The sequence below is a fragment of the Podarcis gaigeae genome (genome assembly GCF_964106915.1).
Source record: "Podarcis gaigeae genome assembly, chromosome: 2".
NCBI lineage: Eukaryota > Metazoa > Chordata > Lepidosauria > Squamata > Lacertidae > Podarcis > Podarcis gaigeae.
Window position 1 is genome coordinate 68,458,579 of NC_139679.1, and position 21,081 is coordinate 68,479,659.

Below are 21,081 nucleotides of genomic sequence, written 5' to 3' on the forward strand. Positions count from 1 at the left end.
ATGCCATTATTGCTGTAAAAAGGATACGTACTCATATAATGAGTTTATTATTAGTATATATGATTAAATTAGGATTGCAACGTTAGCTTCAGTTCATAATCTATAGAATAAGGATAATATAACCTTGCCTCACAGGGTTGTGAGGAATTCTAGAATTGTAAAGTTTGAAAGGATCCCAAGTGTAATCTAGTCTAAAATCCTGCAATGTAATAATAATAATAATAATAATAATAATAATAATAATAATAATAATTTTTATTTATACCCCGCCCTCCCCAGCCAAGGCCGGGCTCAGAGCGGCTTACAAGCAATAATAAAAACAAGTTAAATGATTACAACTTAAAAACAAAATTAAAAAATACAACATTAAAATATTGAAACATTAAAATATTAAAATGTAGCCTCATCGCAGAAGGAGAAGGAAAAGAAAAAAAGAAAGAGAGGGAGGGAATCAAATTGGCTCCAAGACAAAGGTCAGGCGGAACAACTCTGTCTTACAGGCCCTGCAGAAAGAAATCAGATCCTGCAGGGCCCTGGTCTCATGAGGCAGAGCGTTCCACCAGACCGGAGCCAGAGTTGAAAAGGCCCTGGCTCTGGTTGAAGCCAATCTAACTTCCTTAGGGCCCGGGACCACAAGGGTGTTGCTATTTATGGACCTTGAGGCTCTCCGTGGGGCATACCGGGAGAGGCGGTCCCGTAGGTACGAGGGTCCTAGGCCGTGAAGGGCTTTAAAGGTCAGGAAATGTAGGAAACTTTCCCATGGAAGAACAAGACAATCAAAATGTAAAAATCTTCAAAAGTACTTTATTGAGACATTCAGCTATGTCTGTCAGTCTACATCCAAATTCACTACTAAAAAATAAAGTAATGTCACATTTCACATTAGGAACAACAACTCTCGAGAAAAACAAAAAATTGAGCCAAGCCTAGTGTATAAATAAGTGACTAGTTCCTTTTCATATCAAAATTCACATAAAAAATTGCCAGCTCCCATCCCTCCCACATCCCTAGTTCTACCTGAAAGCCATGATGAATGTAAAAATTTAAATACACACACATTTTTGTCAAAGAAGGGGGAAGGGGAAGAAAAAGGTGCAAATCCTATTAACAGCTTTAGGAGTGGCATTTGCGGCGTTTGATCATACAATTGATGTACTCATTCCCAAAGGTGCAAATATTGCCAGGAGATTAATACTGCTTCAATTCATCTGCAAGAAATTATACACTACACAGAACTCAACAGCACTGAGAGGCTTCAATCAGCACCATAAAACTCCTCTCATTTCTCTCTTGCACTCACCGGTGGAGGCGAGACAGAAAGTTCACCGGAGCTTTAATGACTTCACACAGCCCATGCTGTCCAGAAAGTTCATGAACAAAAAAGGTTTTCTAAAACATTGAAGTGTTTAAGACTCCGTCATAAAAATTCAAGAGTTGCTATAGATTACACGAATGCAAATGCCCTACCCCGACATGCCCAAAGCACCACACTCGACTTACTTGAGTGCTGCCCTGTCCCAACACAATCCTTGATTTGTTTATTGTTACTTCTGAGATCTACAGGAGTTGTGTCACTGTTCTCGACTGAGCTCCGCTCACTGTAGAAAGACAAGGCCAAGGATATGGACTCAAACCTCTATTGCCCTTGAATTTTATTCTCCCTTTTCCATTTAAACAACACTGTCTTTTATTTTAATCTCTCCCTCTTCCTCTCTCTTCACTCACACCCCAACATCCTCACATTTGTTCCCCACCTCCCGCCGCCCAACTTTCCCTTCCAACAATATTCAGTTTTGATTTCCAGTTTCTGCCCTTTTGCAACATGGTGGCAGCTTCTAAGGTAGTTTCCAGTGGAACCCACTGGCAGCCCTGTAAACGAAGCAGCTCACAGAAAATCAGCATAGGATATCATAAATACATTTTGGCCAGCATTCTGAGAGTTAAAACTTGTTCGAGACAAATGAAGGGTTTAAGATTCCGTCTGCCAAATCAGGAGCTCCTGGAGTGCTTAATTCTTCCACCAGCGTCCGCCTGTTCAATTCTGGATGCAGCTCCCTAAGTCTCGCGTTGCAACTTCTTCCCGTTCTTCAGCCGGCCTTTTGGCGACAGTTTCCCCCTGGCCAGACTCACTGGAAGATGCAGTGTCCAGACTGACAGAGTCATCCTTCACATCGACAGAGTCCTGCAGGGAGCCTGATCCTTTGGCAGCTTGTCCATTGTCACTAGGTTTGCCTCCTGCCCTTTCCTGGTGCTCTGCACCGGCGGGCTCAGTGGCTTGTTGCTGAACAGTGTTTTGTTCTGCTCCGGGATTTGGTTGTGGCACGGGCTCCAATCCTAGCCCCGGGGGCTGAGTGGGGTTTTTAAGTTGGCAGTGGCACAGGGGGCAGGTTTCTTGCACATAAAGCCATTTCTTAAGGCAGCCCGCATGAAAGAAATGGCCGCAAGGCGTGATGATAGCAGATTTCATGTCCTGAAAGAAAGAAGGCAGAAGAATCACACAGTGCCCAAGCTACCCTAAAACTCAGCATGGACTGCTAAAAGGTAAACCACAATGACCCAACTGCCCATGTTCAGTTGTTTATTCATACACAGAGGAGACTTGCTTTATATCTATGAATTAGTAACACACGAGAACAGCAGAGCACAAAGCATAATATTTCATTCTAGGCAAGTAGGCTAAATTTTAATTACTAAGGATTTGCAGTGCAAGAACTACATAGACACAGCTGGATGAATGCCACAATTCTGCGCAGAAACAGCATGTCCCATCACCCTTTGGCTAGCATAGGTCACTCTCCCAACCTTTGAACAGGAAAGGGAGACAAACAGAGGTGCCAGCTTCTCCAGATGTGATGTCCCGAATAGTGTGGAGGCCCAGCCCTCTAAAAAATAAGATGGGGGGCATAGTGCCTTGGCCCCCAGGAGCCAGCACCCTTGGAGACGGGGACAGTGTACTGGGCTTCTGAAGTTCTTTGAAAGCCTCCAAAATGCAGCACAACTGCAAGATTATCTCCACTCCCCTTTTCCAGCTCCAAGCTTGGAATGGGCCTGCTGCTTTGGCGTTCTATTTCCAAGGTAATGAGGGTTCCTCAAAAGTGCAGCAAGATTGCTGGAATGCCCCCAACCTCAGCTCCAAGCTTGGTGCTGGAGAAGGTCCCTGACTTCACACTGATTGTTGGGGTGCAGAATGAGGTCAGGGAGAAAGTACCATCCCTGGAAAGAGCAGCAAGTTCCTGGCACAATTTCTGGTTGGCTACCAAGACTAGCCAAAATATGCAGATGCCTGCCTGAAGCATTTTTCACTGGCAGTTCCATTGAACCTGGATCCTTATATATGCAGTACATGTGCTCTACTAGTAACATGTGGCTTGGATTTGATGCTCCTGAACTGTAGCTAGGAAAGTACAAGAAGCTTTGCATTCCAAGAGCCATCAATGCAACCACTTCATTCAGATCCAACATGCATTCTTAGGAAGAAAAGACAGTTTTTGGGGAGTTTAAAGCACAAATGTGGAAGTGTGGCTTCCAGGTTTATTTTAACTTCATTATTAATGCTCACTTAAAAGGCTAGATCTAATTTAGATAATTGGCCTTATAATTTCTGCCCAACTGGTTCTTCGGGGATGCAGTGAACAGGCCTCAGAGATTAAATTGTTCTTGCAAAGTCACTGGGCAGGAGTTTGGAGAAACTAGTTGAGACTGTGTGCGAAGGAACCCAACAGCCTACCTGCATCTCTGGGTGGCTACAGACATCGGCTGCAAAGCAAGTTGCCAGTGCAAGCTTATCAGCATAGACATCACTCAATTTATTTCAGGCACAATTGCCAAAGTGAGATCCTTTATAAAGCAGTTACATTTGTTTCAAAAGATATGACTTCAAGACGAATTAAAATGTGAAGCTTTTGTTTACTTAAAAAACTATGTTTGATGCATCTTACAAAATTACAGGCATCATCTGCCTTTGACCACTTTTTTTGTTTTGTTTTTAATTGTGACTGGTGAAGAGACTGGCTCAGCTCAAACACTTAACTGGGCTGGGGCTACAATTTGCACGGTGGAAGTAGTGCGTAACAAAATGTGTGATGTGGGTATACTATTTGAAGTCTTGGAAATATAATGACCCAATCTACACCATCTACTACTCATCTGCAGAGGGAAGAATCATACATGTCAGGGCATTGTGCAGGCAGGCTGGCAAATCATAGAATTCTAGAACAGGAAGGGACCCTGAGGGTCATCTAGACCAACCCCCTGCAATGCAGGAACCATAGTGAAGGGGCAGCCTTGCTCCCACTCCTCCATTGCACAGGTGGAAGTGATAGCCCTGCAGGTATCTAAACAGGACAATTGTACTGCAATTTTATGTTGTGAACTGCCCTAAGATTGATGGATGAAGGGTGGGATACAAACAACTATAGTAAGAGTAGTAACAGTAGTACTAGTAGTAATAAATTCCCCAGCTCAATTCATTTATAACCCAATTCAAAGGCAAAAACTTCAACTCTTCCAATAAAATACCATAAGGAGGCAGAACAACATCCACAAAAGTACCATTTCAGAAGAGCTACACACCTGATAGCAGATGGCACAGATATCATTGTGTTGTTCCAACTGGTCTTTGGTAGCAGTGGGCAGTGATTTGATCTTATTCACAGCATCCCTGCGGAGAAGAAAACTCTTCCATCCCAACTGAGCACGAAGCCACACATTGTAATAGGAATGAATGAAGATGATCATCGAGCCCATCACAGTCCATTCTCCAAAGATGGTTTCCGACACACCATAGGCAACGACACAGAGAGCCACTAGGAACTCTAGCAGTCGATAGGTGCCATTCACATAGTAAATGACATCATCCATGTTTTCTACTGGCTCTCTCCTGAACTCCTCAACCATAAACAAGACATAAATGAAGAGTGTTCCAAGCACCTGGAGCAAGAAAAAATGACACTGATTTAAAAAGGGGACTGAGTCACAAAGCTAGAACCTCTCAATATTATGTTTGCATGGGTGAAGAATATAGATACCTAATCTAACAATGCACTTGCATAATGATAAATATATAATTGATATATTTAACAAGACAAACTCAAGGCTTAATTTTTTTATTAAAAAAAAGTGGAACACTATATTTTAATGATTTATATATTTTAAGTAGAAGTCTGAATTTCAGTGTTAAGAGTTTCAACACAAATACATTATGGCATGATCAGGATAGTTTAAGTTACATGTAATATCGCTAGATACACTCCAGCCATTAAGTAGTTTTAAGGCTCACTGATTTCAGCAGGAGAGATTTGAGCGCACGGTCAACTCCGCTGTTAAAAATCAATGGAAAGTGCTCTGCTTTAGCTGGGTTGGGTCCAACTGTTTGACATAGATGGTTTATGTTTAAACTTCCTTAGTAATGGGAGTTTTCTAAATTGGTATATCTGTTATACCACCCATTACAATCTGTAAATACAAATGCCCTGTACTTGGGCCTGGAACACAGAACAAGCTTGATGGAAAAGACATATTCTTTCAGTCTGTATTCCCAAAAACAACTTGGTCAACACCTTGCATTCTGCTTTCTAGCCCTGGTTTTCTAACACAAGGCCTTGCTGCCAGGTACAAACTAAAAAATAATTAACAGCATACAGGAGGCCATTATACCTTACCTGGAGGGAGGTGAGAATGCTGCTAGAAATGATTATCAGTAACCAGAAGTCCATGTGGAAAAACTGACAGATCATGTAGGCCATGTAAGCTGGAAAGACCAGCAAGAACAAACACAGACTCACAGCGCGAAAATGCTTCCAAAGGCTCCTGTAAAAAGAAACACAATTTTAAAATTAAAAAGGGCCTCAGCTTTAGTCTTCAGTGACTTGCTGAGTAGCATCGTCTCAGTGAGGACCATCATGATCCCTGCAAAGAAACCCAGCATCCAATGGACACCCAATGGAGCTGAATGTTTGAAAATTCAAGACAAGTAGTAAAAGAAAGCACTTCTTCATGCAATGCGGTTAAAATTGTGGGATTTGCTCCGGCAGGAGGCAAGGATGGCTACCAACATGGACGGCTTTAAAAGAGGATTAAGCAGATTCATTGGGGAGAAGGCTATCGGTGACTACTAGCCACAATGCCTATGTGCTACCTCCACAGTCAGAGGCAATATGGCTCTGAATACTAAGAACTGCAGGTGGGCAGAGTGTCGCTGCACTCATGTCCAGATGGCAGACTTCATAGGGCATCTGGGTAGCCTCTATGAGAGCAGGATGCTGGACTAGAAGGGCCACTGGCCTGATCCAGCAGGCACATTTTACGTTCTTATGTAACAACCCACTTAACTTTTGAACATGATTGTTCTTTCGTTTCAGCAGACGGGGAAAAAGCACTCAGTTAGCTTTATAAAAGTAGCATTATTTAGTGCCATGTTGCTTCTCTCATTCATGACCTAATTCAATGGAGGAAGACTGCATGCCCCACCCTCCGAAGGGGTTATCTCTCTGTAACAGTACATAAGAATAAATCGGACACACAGATATATCGCTATCTCCTGGGGGGGGGGGGGAGGAACCCACAACTCCAAGCTACAGCAGTGTCTGTGCAGAGAGGACTTGCATACTCCTGTATCTTTAATTCATGAAAATACCAAGGCACAACATCTGGATCTTAAAATTTAAGGACACCGCCCATAGCCATTTCTAGATCTTCTTTCCCCAGCCTACTTTGTACCTGGCAGAGCTTGAGTTACAGCCTGCTGCCAGCAGAGCCAATTTATAGGAGCCAGCTATGCATTCCGCAGCTCTGATATTCCCTTTTCCCTCAGCTAATAAATTTAGCATTTAACATGCTCCAACAACCTGTGCTGGCCACAAGTAACCTCTAAGCAAAACAAACAGACACAGTGGATATAAATAAGCCTTCTCTTATTTACCACGCTTTCAGGCTACACAGATGAGAGGAAGACAAAGCTACAGGGAACGGTGGCAAGGTACAAAAAGCCATAGCTTCTAACCAGGACATTTTTAAGAAACACCTTCAAATATTATGCATTAGGTCACAGGTAAGATGCAACACTAAAGCAATTTTAGTCCCAAATCCTTGCTGTTCTAGTAAATCAACTTCAGGTTTCTAACCCTTACACATTTAAGGTTTTCTCTCCCCACTTCTCTGATTTATGGTCCTCAGTTGCTGTGCTTTCTGCTATGTATTCATTCATTTGCTATTGGTCGACTTGGTTCCTTACTCCAAATCCCACCCTTTGCACCTCCTGCCATGCTGCTCCTTTTCAGTGCTAACTCAATATACTATTCAAAACATAAGAACATACACACACACAAAAAAAACTTAGCCAGACATTTAGCAGAAGAGCTGTTAATTCTCATGACACTATTTTCGTACTTTATATCTGCATTAAAATTCGGTGACTACTAAGACTGAGAAAGCTACTCCCATACATTATAAATAGCACCAGAGAGAGCAGAGAGGACTGAACAGGGAGTACCTGTATCCCACTTCTTTTCAGCTGCTAATAATAATAAATAATAATAATAAATTTTATTTATATCCCGCCCTCCCCAGCCGAAGCTGGGCTCAGGGCAGCTAACAACAATCAAAATAGTCCAACATTCTAAAAACATTCATTATAAAATTAATTAAAATCAAATTAAAATCAAATTAATGGCAACCATCAAGCAAAATTCTGTGCAGATTGCCAGAGGAGGGGGTCAGGCTGCGCCCTGACCAAAGGCCTGGTGGAACAGCTCTGTCTTGCAGGCCCTGCGGAAAGATGTCAGGTCCCGCAGGGCCCTAGTCTCTTGTGACAGAGCGTTCCACCAGATTGGAGCCGCGGCCGAGAAAGCGCTGGCTCTAGTTGAGGCCAGCCTAACCTCTCTGTGGCCTGGGATCTTTAGGATGTTTTTATTTGCAGACCGTAAATTTCTCTGTGGGACATACCAGGAGAGGCGGTCCCGTAGGTATGAGGGTCCTAGGCCGTATAGGGCTTTAAAGGTTAAAACCAGACCTTAAACCTGATCCTGTACTCCACCGGGAGCCAGTGCAGCTGGTATAGTACCGGATGAATATGATCTCGCAGCGAAGACCCCATAAGGAGTCTCGCCGCGGCATTCTGCATCCGCTGGAGTTTCTGGGTCTAAGCCTTCTGGGTCTAAGCCTTTCTGGGTCTAAGGATCTAAGCCTTCCTTTCAGACACACAGGGCTGGTTCAAATGAAACACAGACTAAGATTTCAATGAGCCTTGGGATCAGCTGCTCCCTTCTCCCTTGCATCGTGCAGTGATTTGCTCCTGTATTCCCAAATTTGAGGCAAACCACTGCTTGCTGTTTTGCCCACACAGACAAACTATGGTTTGTGCATGCTCTGCCAATCAGGATCGTAAGCCCTATAGTTGATCAGTTCAAAGGAAATGGCAAGCAGGAGTTTGCCTCAACCAGCAAAGCAATCATCATGCATGAAGGAAGGAAGGAGTAAGTGAGCCTGATGACCCTTGAATGCTCATTCTCATATTTTGAAGCCATAGTTTGGTGCCTAAACTAACAAGCCCATAGTCCAAAATCCCACATATAGACTAGATTTACTTGCAAAGCAAGAATCAACAGACACCACTAGAAAATGCATGGCTTACTTGTCTCTTGAAGCTCCCAGAGCTAAGACAATGGGATCTGCTATCTCAAGCATGGACTGCAGGATGGACGCAACCACAATGAAGAGAATAATACTGAGCAGGAAGGCCCGGTGAACAACTTGCAATTCAATCAAGCCAGTCTGCACAGCCAGAATCAAAAGTGTGACTCCTTCCGTCATCCCTCTTCATCCATAAAAGGGGGAAAAAAGGGGGGGACAAGCATAACATTTGGAGTATTAATGAACTGGGCACAATTTTAGAATTGTACAGCATAACATAGAACTGTTTTTGTTGCCTTTTTCATCTGATCATTTTTCGAGATATTGACTGTCAGCTGCAAATCCCCAATACAGTGCATTGGTCTTGGAATTCAAATTTCTGTTCACTCGACAGACTTAGGCAAGTCACCATCCATAAAATGGCTGGTGTGAAGTATGTGTGTGGTGGGCCCATGGGAGAGCCTTCTCTGTGATGGCCCCCAAACTGTAGAACTCCCTTTCAGGAGAGGTGTGTCAGGCACCGTCTTCTCTACAACTTAAGGCAGTTTTCTTTTGGCCTTTGATAGCTAAACTATTTAGTTGATGCGTAGAATATTATTCATTTATCTAATTTATGAATCGCTTCCCATAAAACATCCTGAAATGATTTAACAATAAGAATTTCAACAATAAAAATGCATATAAATACAATTGCATGTCCGATAGGGTTATAGAGAATGCTCTTATATTTGGGGGCAGGGTTGTTTTTAATCTTTCTTGGTGCCTTGTATTTTTCTTCTAGATGTAACCTACCCTGAGACCTTACAGTGAAGGGCAGCTGACAAATTTAATCACTAGCAATTAATATAAATTAATAATGATCACATGGGCCCTACATTACAGAGCTGTGAGACTTAATACAACTGCACATATCCTGTAAAATACAATATTGGTACCAGAAAATGTTTTTCGACATCTTGTCTTCACCTGAAATGATCCTGGATCACTTCTGATCTCTTTGATCCTTGGCTCATTTTTGAGTACAATATATATGCTTATGTAACCATGTAAGATTTCAGCATTCTAGAGATTCTGTACCACTAATGTTTAAAAATTCCTATTTTTATGCCAAGCTATTGTTGGAGAAAGGAAGCTATTTTCAGCTGTCTCTCCTTGTAATTTAAACAGGCTTTCAGGATGAAACAAAATTACTTTGGTTGGTACACAGAAGAGAAAGGAAGGAAACTGTATGAAGGGAGGGAGGGAGAACACAGGTCATTACGTATCACAAAATGATATCACAATATGCCTGGTGCTAAGTTACACCAGATGCAACTCTGAGAAGCCTACAATCTAAAACTAGGGACGTGAGAGCCAAGGGCAACTGACTACGGCTACTCATCAAGATGGCGAGCAAATTCAGGTGTGCATTCATTAAAACATCACAAGGGGGGGGGGGACATCACAAGGAAACTGCAGGATGAAGTAAGAAGAATTGTTGAAAGCGGGAGGAGGAACCTGTGGCCCTCCAGATGTTGCTGGAGTGCAATTTACACCAGCTCTGGCCAATGGTTGTTAGTTGAAGTTGACGTGCCACAAGTCCTACACCCCTGTGTTAAAACAAAGCTCTGGGGGAGGAGCTTGAAGAGGATTTTTTCCCCTTTCAGGTTGGGTGTTCTGGCAGGGAGCAAAAAATATAAAAGGCAAAAGTGAGGCAAACTGATAATGCAATAAAAGCTTAGGAGAAAAATTACCATCAGATGTGCAAAAGAACTTTTAAAGCTCTCTGCTTTGCTTACTGGGCTCTGGGAAGTGCCTGTGTCAGCTATGGAGGCGCTTGCCAGATCACCAATGGCTCCCTGCTCTTCTGCCTCCCCCAAAAAATTCAGCCAAGCACATAAAGCTGTGATCGTGTACATAAAACTTGAGCAAGTTGCAATCCCCTTGGAATGCACTGCAGAGGAGCTAAGCAGCATGTTTCTTAGGGGGAAAGGTACAAGATAGCCTATATTTCAGTGTCAAATCCAATAACAGTAGGACCTGAGCAATATAGTAAGCTATTTTTGTGGCGAGTGGGATTTAGAAAGATTACACTATGCTGTGCTCAGCCTAACTAAACACAGCCTAAGTTGTCAAAGGTTTAAGCATTCTCTGCTGTGCACTTACCTGTTCATAGCTGGGTCGTTCATGAATGCTCGGTAGCCTTGCAGGTAAAACTTGCAGAGGGTTAGGACTCCAAGTGCAACGAAGGAGACTGTAAACACCAAACCCAGGAGGGAATAGGGAGTGCTGCAGCATTCTGCAATACTAGGAAGGAGAAAATACAGCTGAATTAGATCTTTGTGCATAAATACAGTGGTGCCTCGCAAGACGAAATTAATTCGTTCCGCAAGTTTTTTCGTCTTGCGAGTTTTTCGTCTTGCGAAGCACGGTTTCCCATAGGAATGCATTGAAAATCAATCAATGCGTTCCTAAGGAAACCGCCTTCAGTCCAGGTCCGGGAACTGTCTGTCCCCCGACCTCTTCTGAAGGCTGGGGGGGGGGACAAGGGCTTTTCTTCCCACCCCCAGCATTTTAAAAAACCCCGGGACAGCAGAGGACTTCTCCGCTGTCCCGGGGTTTTTTAAAATGCTGGCGGGCGGCAGCGCTGCCGCCCACCAGCATTTTAAGATCGCCCCAGACAGCGGACTTCTCCGCTGTCCTGGGGCGATTTTAAAGCCCCCGGGAAGGCAGGCGGGGGGGGAGCAAAGACTTTCACCCCCCGCCAGCCTTCAGAAGAGGTCCTGGACCTCTTCTGAAGGCCGGCGGGGGGCAAAGGTCTTTGCTCCCCCCTGCCTGCCTTCCCGGGAGAGCGGAGAAACGCAGCGCTTTCTCCGCTTTCCCGGACGGCTTTTGAAGGCAGGCGGGGGGGGGGAGCAAAGACTTTTGCCCTCCACCGGCCTTCAGAAGAGGTCCTGGACCTCTTCTGAAGGCCGGTGGGGGGCAAAAGTCTTTGCTCCCCCCCGCCTGCCTTCAAAAGGCGTCCGGGATAGCGGGAAGCGCTTCCCTGCTATCCCGGACCGCTTTTAAAATGCTGGCGGTGGGGAGCAAAGCCTTTCGGCCCCCGCCGGCCTTCCTGGACCTCTTCTGAAGGCCGGAGGGGGGGGAAAGGCTTTGGTCCCCACCGCCAGCATTTAAAAGAGGTCCCCAGAGATTTCCCTATGGGCTTTCTTCTTGCGAAGCAAGCCCATAGGGAAATTCGTCTTGCGAAGCGCCTCAAAAAACGGAAAACCCTTTCGTCTAGCGGGTTTTTCGTCTTGCGAGGTATTCGTCTTGCGGGGCACCACTGTACACAGAAGAGGTTTGAGTGGTCCCTGATGCGGCTAAAACAGACACAAGGAGAACAACAGAGTAAGACTAGGAGGGGAATGGAGATGGGGTAAGCAGGGGAATATCAATATGAATCAGTCCGTTGCCATATTCTATAAATACTAATGCTGGAGCTGCACATCTAGCATAGCAGTGAAATCCTAAAGCATTTCTACTCAGAATGGGTCTTAAATGTACATACGTATCAGGCAGCAATATTCAACTTTTGGAGATATTACTGGAGATGTGTATTACAAGATAGCACCATTGAGGCAGGGGGTCCAGTCCGCTTATATTTTGATAACAAGTCGTTCATTGACGAATAGAAATTAATACTTTTAGTTTGCTCATTGATGTTTCGATCCAAAAGAGTCCAGTTAGATGCAAGGTTAAACCAATGCATTTATACATCAATTCTCATTTAGCCAAAATATCAGACACAAGAAACCAGTTGTGGTGGGGCACCAACATTGAAGGGTACATATCCAAGGTTTCCATTAGTAGTTAACAAGGTATTTTCTCTACACGATTTCCAGTGTCAGTTTGCAATAGCCCAAGGATGTCTGCACAATACAAGTCTAATATGATTGTAAAATTAGAAATTAACTTGCTGCATGAGGATTTGGGTCCATTCTGATGTGTTACTCTGCAATCCCATTAAACCGTTTATAGTTATTTCTGGTTATCAATGAAACCCAACTTCTTCTTCTTCTTCCTGGAACATGCAAGACTGCAATAGGCCCCGAGAGACAAAGGCTACAATGACTCCACAAAGCACAGTGCAACAGATTGTTTCCTTGGGGTTGAGTGCCAACCACTTTTGATCATTTTGGCTGCTAAACCCTCCAAAGAAGCCTTCTCTTAGATTTCCTCCTGAAAATCATTTACTGAGGGGTGGGGCAAGGAAGTTTAGCAGAAACAAGAACTCCCAATTTCTGAAATTCTTCCTTTAAAAAATAAGGTGGGAAGGATTGCAGGCATATGTATGTATGTGCAAACAATCTGTGGTGCAGGTTTCGTTGCTTGTGAGGTGAGCCCTGTCACATGTGTAGAAACTTCTATGATGGTGTATATCCCAACAGGTGCATACAGCTTTTGCCACTCAGGTGTCCTCCATACATTTTAGAGTATAACGTTCTAGCCAGCCATGCTGCTTTACACAGCACAGATTAGCAACAGCCCACTACAGATTTTTTTGTTAATTACCTGGTTAGAAAGAGAAAGAGTAGCCTCTCCCTAGAGGCAGGTTGATCCCGTGTGCTGAAGTAGGAGTAAATCTGAAGAGCAAACAGTACCAGCCAGAAGACCATGAAGAGGACAGGGACCACCAGCTGGTTCCACAGGGACATCCCCAGGGCCAGGAGGCCATACACTTCAACCACCTGGACAAGTTAAAGAGAAAAGAAGATTGCAATGATTTCCGTTGCCTCCCCAAAATCTAAATATCAGAAGGAGAAAATGGGGAGCACTGGATGTAAATAATGAGTGACGGCACAGTTATTCACATTTACTGTCACAACCAAATAGACACCCTGCCAACTATTTTTGCCACATTCCTGTTGACAAATCACAGGTGTCAAATCTGAGCCACCACTTTTACCTTTAAAAAAAGAAAAAATCTTTTTTCAGTCACAATCTATGGTTCCTAAACCAGCATGTGGCATTCATTTTGATAATTAAGGCACATCTTTGTGTCTTGGCACTTTACTGAGATGATAATAATAAATGGCCTTGGTCCTGTATACCTGAAGGAGCATCTCCACCCCCATCGTTCAGCCTAGACACTGAGATCCAGTGCTGAGGGCCTTCTAGCGGTTCCCTCATTGCGAAAAGTGAGGTTACAGGGAACCGGACAGAGGGCCTTCTCGGTAGTGGTGCCCGCCCTGTGGAACGCCCTCCCATCAGGTGTCAAGGAAAAAAACAGCTATCCTATTTTTAAAAGACATCTGAAGGCAGCCCTGTTTAGGTAAGTTTTTAATATTTAATGCTATATTGTTTTTAACACTTGATTGGGAGCTGCTCAGAGTGGCTGGGGAAACTCAGCCAGATGGGCGGGGTATAAATAATAACAATAACAATAATAAAAAAATACACTCAGTTCTGCATCGATGGAAGGCTTTGAATATGATCATGCTCTAGGAGTAGGATCAGTAGTAGTTGGGTGTGTGGAACAATATGGGATGGGAAAGCAATTATGGCAAGATCAAAATGCTATCTGGAATGACTAAGTAAAACGGAGGCAAGAAGCTCTGCACAAAACGTCTGTGCTTGAAGTTCAGCTATGGCAATGTGCACAACAGTCTGCTTGGCTTTTTTGAAAGTTCAGCTGTTGCACTTATTTATGGTTAAGAACTACTTTACGAATAAAAGTGGAAGTACCAGAATATCAAAATGCACCTTCTCAATGGCCGTTCTTAAATTTTGTACTCTTTAGCCACTGCTGAGCAGCAAAAGTGTACTTAGCTGATTCAACTGTTACTTCTGCAATGGAAGCTTTTGCCAAGGAGACTATGCTTGCTGAGATTTGTGGAAGTTGGAGTCCCAACAACATAAGGAGGACCCCACACTGGCTACCCCTGATATGGCATTTTCAACTTTCAACAAGGTGTTTCCCTAATGGGGGATAGATAAGGATACACTGCCATGAGCCACTGGAAACAACAGAGGTAAGTTCACTAGACAGAATGCCCAGAAACTCTTAATTGCAGCTGGAGGTGACGGCAGGATATGCAACCAGTTTTGCCTATACTTTTCACCCATGTGCTTTCAAGAACTGTAGGGCTCTGGAGATATGGCTGCAAAGCAGTATTTCTGTCTCTGTTTTAAATCCTCCTCCTGCATTTCCCCTCTTTTGGCATTAAAAAAACCTATTGATAACAATGTCACCTCCAAGTCTCAGAAGGAGACATATGAGCAAAATATTGATTTACACTGAATTAATTCAAGCTGAGAAAAGGCAACCAATCAGATCAGTGAGAGCAACTAGAATACAAAGTAAGCAAAATACAGTTAAGCCAACTCTGGGCAAGATTAAACAAGACGAGTTCTAGCCTGGAATATGTATTAGACAGACAGACAGACAGACAGACAGACAGACAGACAGACAGACAGACATTTGCTGGATGAGTTCGTTGGATCTTTTTTTTTACTTGTAAGCATAAAGCCTCAGTTTTTTGTTTTGAGCAATATATATTTTTCCTGTTTCAGAACAAATACAATTCTGATTACAGCATGTTATTTTGTAGAGGTTGTCATGCCCTAACCCTAAATTACACTATATTGGAATCTTAACACAAAACCAATTCAGAGCTATAATTATGCTCTGATTGCAGGCAGTTTGTCTGAGATGCAATTTGGGGGGAAATTAACTTAGTGACAATTCTGTCCTCTTGTAAACAGCACTCCATTCTCTCTAGCTTACATTACACACAGTTATTCTTAACCACAGGCTTTTATTTATTTATTACCATCTCTATGATCCAAACAGAAGGTAGTAAGTATCTTCCAGATTGTTTAGATATTCTCTACAAGTAAATGTCAAGATTTGCACAGGGAATTAACAAAACAGTGGTATGAGTACTGTTTGTCAAGGACAAACACCTTTCTGCAAATGTTGAGAGTGTGTGGCACTGTACTTACCAGGCATTAAGATTTCCTGCACAGATTGCATTAGAAAGCCAGCTTATTTTTAATGCCTTCAAATGAATAAGAACTAAGGCAATCTAAACTATGTACATAAAAGTACTTTTTTTAAAAAAAAGTTGCACTTGTTTTATATTTTTACTATGTCTTTTTCAGTGATCCACCTTGAATACAGTTTCAAATAAGGTATATCCATCTAAACTACCACATTTTTTGCTCTATAGGACACACTTTTCCCCCTCCAAAAATTGAGGAGAAATGTATGTGCGTCCTATAGAGTGAATGCAGGCGCCTTGGCTTTAGCGATAGCAACACTAAGCCTCCGAAGAGCAGAGGGAAGCTCCAAAGGCTTCGTGTTGCTTTCGCTGAAGCCTGGAGAGCAAGAGGCGTCGGTGCGCACCGACCCCTCTCGCTCTCCAGGGATATCCGCGCGCAGCCCCTCCGGCAGGGAGAGGCTGCACGTGGCTATGGCTTCTTTAGCCCCGCGAAGCCTCTCCAAGCAGGGAGAGGTTGCACGGGGCTAAGGAGGAAGCCAAAACAGCGAGCGGGATGGATCTCACTGGCTGCCTTGGCTTGTGCCATAGCCGCACGCAACCCCTCCGGCAGGGAGAGGCTGCACGGGGCTATGGCTTCCTCTTTAGCCCCACACAGCCTCTCCCGGTAGGGCGAGGTTGCTCGGGACTAAAGAGGAAGCCAAAACAGCGAGTGGGATGGATCCCGCTGGCTGCCTTGACTTGTGCCATAGCCGTGCGCAACCCCTCCGGAAGGGAGAGGTTGCATGCAGTCTGTACGCTGCTCTTTGGGGCTGGGGGGGGGGGGGGAAATAAGATTTTTTTTTCTTGACACCCCCCCCCTAAAAACTAGGTATACCCTATGGTTCGGTGCGCCCTATGGAGCGAAAAATATGGTATGTGACAGGACTGTTGTGAGGATAAAAGTGAGGGTTCTCTTTCATTCAGCTTGCCCCCAGTTTCCAGCAGATGTTGTGGGGCCACAGCCAATTACATCATGGATGCCACAGGCAGAGGTACTGAAGTTCCCTCCACTAACATGTCTGCCACATCATAACAGCAAGTGCAATTTTAAATGTAAAATTAAGTGATGCCATCACCCCACCCTCCAGTGCCAGTGGTTCTTGCATTTAATGTTTCATTAATCAATATTAATTATCCTTCAGCGATTTGGCACTGACTGTAGATCACAAAGCAAGACTGAATTGATTTGATTTATTATATTTCAATGCTGCTTTTCCTTCAAACAAATCCCAAAGCAGCTTGCAAACAGTAAGACTGTCATCTGGGAGAGCCCTAATTTCCCCTGCCCATTTCCTTTCCTTTCCACCACCGCACAAATGAATGTACACACAGATCAGATAGCAAGTTCTCTGTTAAAGAGAGAACGTACCATCGTGTTAATTAACAAGCTGATGGTTATTTATATACATCTTCAATTCTACAGCTGCATTTGAGATTGCAGCAGTGTAATTAGCTATTTCAGTGTTTCATTAACTTCACGGATACATAGTATTTTTGGGTCGAGAGGATTCATTCCTCATGAACACTCATACACAAGCAGAGGCAATGCTTACAAACAGCAAGAATGGTTCATATTGGAACTCCTGTCAAAATGTTTCGCATAGCAGAAAGCAGTGTAGGTGGCAAGGGCGAAAGGGAGCTGTGGGCAATGAGACCTCTATTAATTCATGGGATAAGGCAAAACTGAAATAGATAGCATTTCTCTCATTCAACAATGAAACCCTCCAATGTACAGGGCTAAAAGAGACCTCTGTCGGTACCTGCACTGCACTTTGCATTACTCAAAAATAGCCATTTTTAGGACTGGCTCACAATTACATTCTACAAGCAACATTACGGGTAACCCAGGCTTGCATCCAAAACCTAAATGCTGGATATAGGTGCATTTGTTTGTCTGCATATGTATATGCACCTACCATATTACGAAAGTATGCAAGACCTAATGATAAAACCAGTTACTTTATTTCAACATGCATACGTCTTACCTGGACAAGTTCCCTATATGCAGACTTGGCCAGATTGTATGGTACCAGAAGATTGGATGCCAAAAAATAGAGAACTTCCAAGCCGGTGAAAATCATGGCAAATTTGTTGATGATCACAATAGTTTCCAGAGGGACCAGGCAAAGCCGTGCCAGCAGAGGGAGCATGTGAGCAGAGAAGAGCCAGATTTGTTTGGTTTTCATGACACAGGAGCAAAGGGTGCATACCACAAGCTGACCTGAAAGTGACAGAGAACACTGAATAGCGACATCTTTTCCATTTCAACAAAATCTGTATCTTATTAGTGGCTCCCACCTCCCCCAGTAGCCTCATTAAGCAGAGCCATAGCCTAGAACGCAGCCTGACGCATCTTATTTTGATTAAATACATTGTCCTCACACAACAATGATGGACTAAATCGACAGCAAAGGGGGAAGATCACACTGGGGACTCTGCAGGGCCGGATTTAGGTTTGATGAGGCCCTAAGCTACTGAAGCTGATGGGGCCCTTTATATGTCCAGCTGTCCTTTGTCAACAACAAATTGTTGCTGTTTTTTGTGTTGAATATATGCTATGTGGTCATTTATGGACCTAATAGGTATCTAAAGCATAGCTGTCAACTTTCAGATTTGAAAATAAGGGATCAGCAGCCTCACCTGTCCTGGGGAAAGTCTATGGGATATCTAACAATCCAGGATAGCAGCGGGAAGCGGCGCTGGAATAAGGGAATTTCCCGCTAAAAAGGGGAAGGTTGACAGCTATGATCTAAAGCCATATGCACAAGTTGCCATGTAACCTGTAGGCACCCTATATATAGAAATGAGCAAACCAGTGATATTATAGGGAGCAGGCGAGCAGGCGGGGCCCAATACTTATATCATTGGAGTAACTACACAAACTACACAACACAAAACACTGTTGCTGTATGTAGGTTTTATATTATTTGTTTTTTATCTTATATTTTGTAAATGTACATCCAGTTGTTTTTTTCCTTTAAATTTTTTTGGGGGCCCCCAAGAGAGTGGGACCCAAAGCTATAGCTTGTTCAGCTTATACGTAAATCCGGCACTGGGACTATGCGTAACTGCCAAATCTAAATATGTAAAAGCTGCATACGAAACATAGCTCAGCTAGTCCAGCTGCTTTTTAACAGAAGGCAAAATTGTGGTTGCTGCATGTTTTGTGAAAATATGGGAGGACCGTGGCAATAATATAAATATAAAAAATATAGCCCTAGGCAGTATGCTTAAAGCAAGGGTAGCAAACTTTGCCAGTCCAAGGCCCACAGTCCCTCATGGGTGAGCTCCCAGGGCCCACATGGCAGTGGTGGGTGGAGTCAGAGACAAGTATGGGTGGACCAACAGATGTGATCCTTACCTTTGTACTCTTGGTTATATTCAGTCAGAGGTTTCTACAAACACACCACTGCAAGCAAGCAAGCAAACAAGCAAGCAAGCAAGCGGCACTATCACACTTCAAAAACGTGCACCAGAGCACTCAAGAAAAGTGTGGAGCACGACCAATGGGAAGTGTGGCTTAAAAAGGGTGTGTGGCCTGGGCAGGTTCCCAGGGATGAGCTGGAGTGTCCTGGAGGGCCACATTTGGCTTCAGGGCTGAGGTTGGAAGGGCTGCCTTACATATTATATTTCAATGATACACAGTGGTACCTCTAGATACGAACGGGATCTGTTCCGGAGCCCTGTTCGCATCTAGAAGCAAATGTAACCCGTGTCTGCATGGGTCACATTTTGGCACTTCTGCGCATGACATCATTTTGAGCGTATGCGCATACGCAAGCAGTGAAACCCAGAAGTAATGTGCTCTGTTACTTCCGGGTTGCCGCAGAGCGCAACTCGAACACGCTCATCCCGACTGTATATTTTTATATTTATATTTACAGACGGGCTGTGTGTGCTTAACAGTGCAAACTTAAGCATGGTTACTCAGAACCAAGTTGCACCAAGGTCAATGGAGCTTACTCAGAGGTCAGGGTGCCTAGAACCACAGTCTAAAACTTGTACTGTTTGAAAAAGCTAAATAGCTTCCCTGCTGTGTATGTCATTACAAGGTATGTGCAGTTAATAATGAGAGGGAGGGGTGCAATTTTAATGGCTTTCGCTGCAGGAATAAAACAAAAAATGTAACGTATGAAGCAAGTTCCTCCACACCCAATAACTTAGCTCAGAATAAGGGTACTTAACACTGAAATGCTGCTCAAAAGATATTAATATGCCCAAGATGCAGCTTACTCATGACTCGTGAGGGAATACTTAGGAACTCTTGATAAGATAATGAGGCTTTCAACTTTCATAAATGGAAGGATGCCCTCATGCCCACAGTTAAGAGTGACTGCTGCACATAACACATAGACTCGGGCTGCAATCCTGTGCCCACATACCCAGGAGTCAACCATATGGAGCTCAAGGAGAATTAATAACACGTAGGCCTTGCCTAGGATTGTGCTTTGAAAAGTGGCAGCCAGAAGCCACTTCATCTTAGAAAGACTGCTTCCCAATCATCCAAGAGAGCCTTGGAGGTTAGCTTTCAAACTATCACAGGTATGCACAAACCACAAAATTCAGTTCAAACCCATATTCTGCACATCAGAAAACACCCCCCCCCCCGCTTTATACCTTAGATGGTAAGCTTTCAAATATGCTTTTAGCAAAAGCTTGACTGTAGTATTTTTTTTTTCTTTTTTTAACAGCTGGATCACCCAGGTGCCACAAAACCCCTTAGGGGTTCTGGCTTTGACTCCTATCACCTCATATAGACCCCATTTCACTTCTGAGGCACCTCACCTTAGTTCTGAATTCATCCAAATCCGATGCATACCATTTGGATACTGTGTGTGTGTGTGTGTGTGTGTGTGTGTGTGTAACAGTTCATATTCTAAAATGCAGGCTGTAATATACAAGTTGTTTCACAGAAGTGAAAGTAAAAGTCCCATCTGTGGAGGCGCTTATTAAGATGGCTTGAACTTTCCACTGTTTCTAACTTAGTAATCGACGTTTTCTATTGTGGCCCAAAACATACACACACAAACACGGCAACACATTGTAGCTGTTACACAGTAAGCCTTTTAAAGGCAGCAAATCCTTTTGTGTCGAAGCTAGTGTCATCAGTGACACAACAACACACAACGTCCTATACTTGTACCTCTTGTGCACACTGACCGGGCGATCCTCCCTTCTGGGAGTCAGAAAGTGTCATTCATATAACGTATCTGTTAGAACCAAAGCTACGTCCTCCAATTTCATCCACAAAAAGAAGACATTTGCTGATTTCCAGACATTAATGAGGACTGGCTGAATATTAAAGCAAAGTCTTGCTCATGGCTGCAGCTAAGTGAATAGTTCAGAACTTCTGAAGTACCGTACACATATTTGGTTACTTGAAGTTGCTCCACATTCATTTATAAGAGAATACAGAACATGATTCACACAACACAGATGACAAAACGGA

General features: G+C 43.6%; 1 protein-coding gene across 3 annotated transcripts in view; it reads right to left on the bottom strand.

The window, feature by feature from the left end:
* Positions 1–784: 784 nt before the first annotated feature.
* RNF145 (ring finger protein 145) overlaps positions 785–21,081 on the bottom strand; it is a 61,200-nt gene continuing 40,903 nt past the window's right edge. For all 3 annotated transcript variants that reach the window (XM_083726213.1, XM_083726212.1, XM_083726211.1), the window contains exons 5-11: positions 17,618–17,853; positions 13,162–13,337; positions 10,774–10,914; positions 8,630–8,812; positions 5,661–5,808; positions 4,573–4,929; positions 785–2,470 (exon numbers count right to left, since the gene is read on the bottom strand). In XM_083726213.1, the coding sequence (XP_083582339.1) occupies positions 2,036–2,470; positions 4,573–4,929; positions 5,661–5,808; positions 8,630–8,812; positions 10,774–10,914; positions 13,162–13,337; positions 17,618–17,853 (1,676 nt within the window). In that variant the 3' untranslated portion in view covers positions 785–2,035. The remainder of the gene's footprint in view (positions 2,471–4,572; positions 4,930–5,660; positions 5,809–8,629; positions 8,813–10,773; positions 10,915–13,161; positions 13,338–17,617; positions 17,854–21,081) is intronic.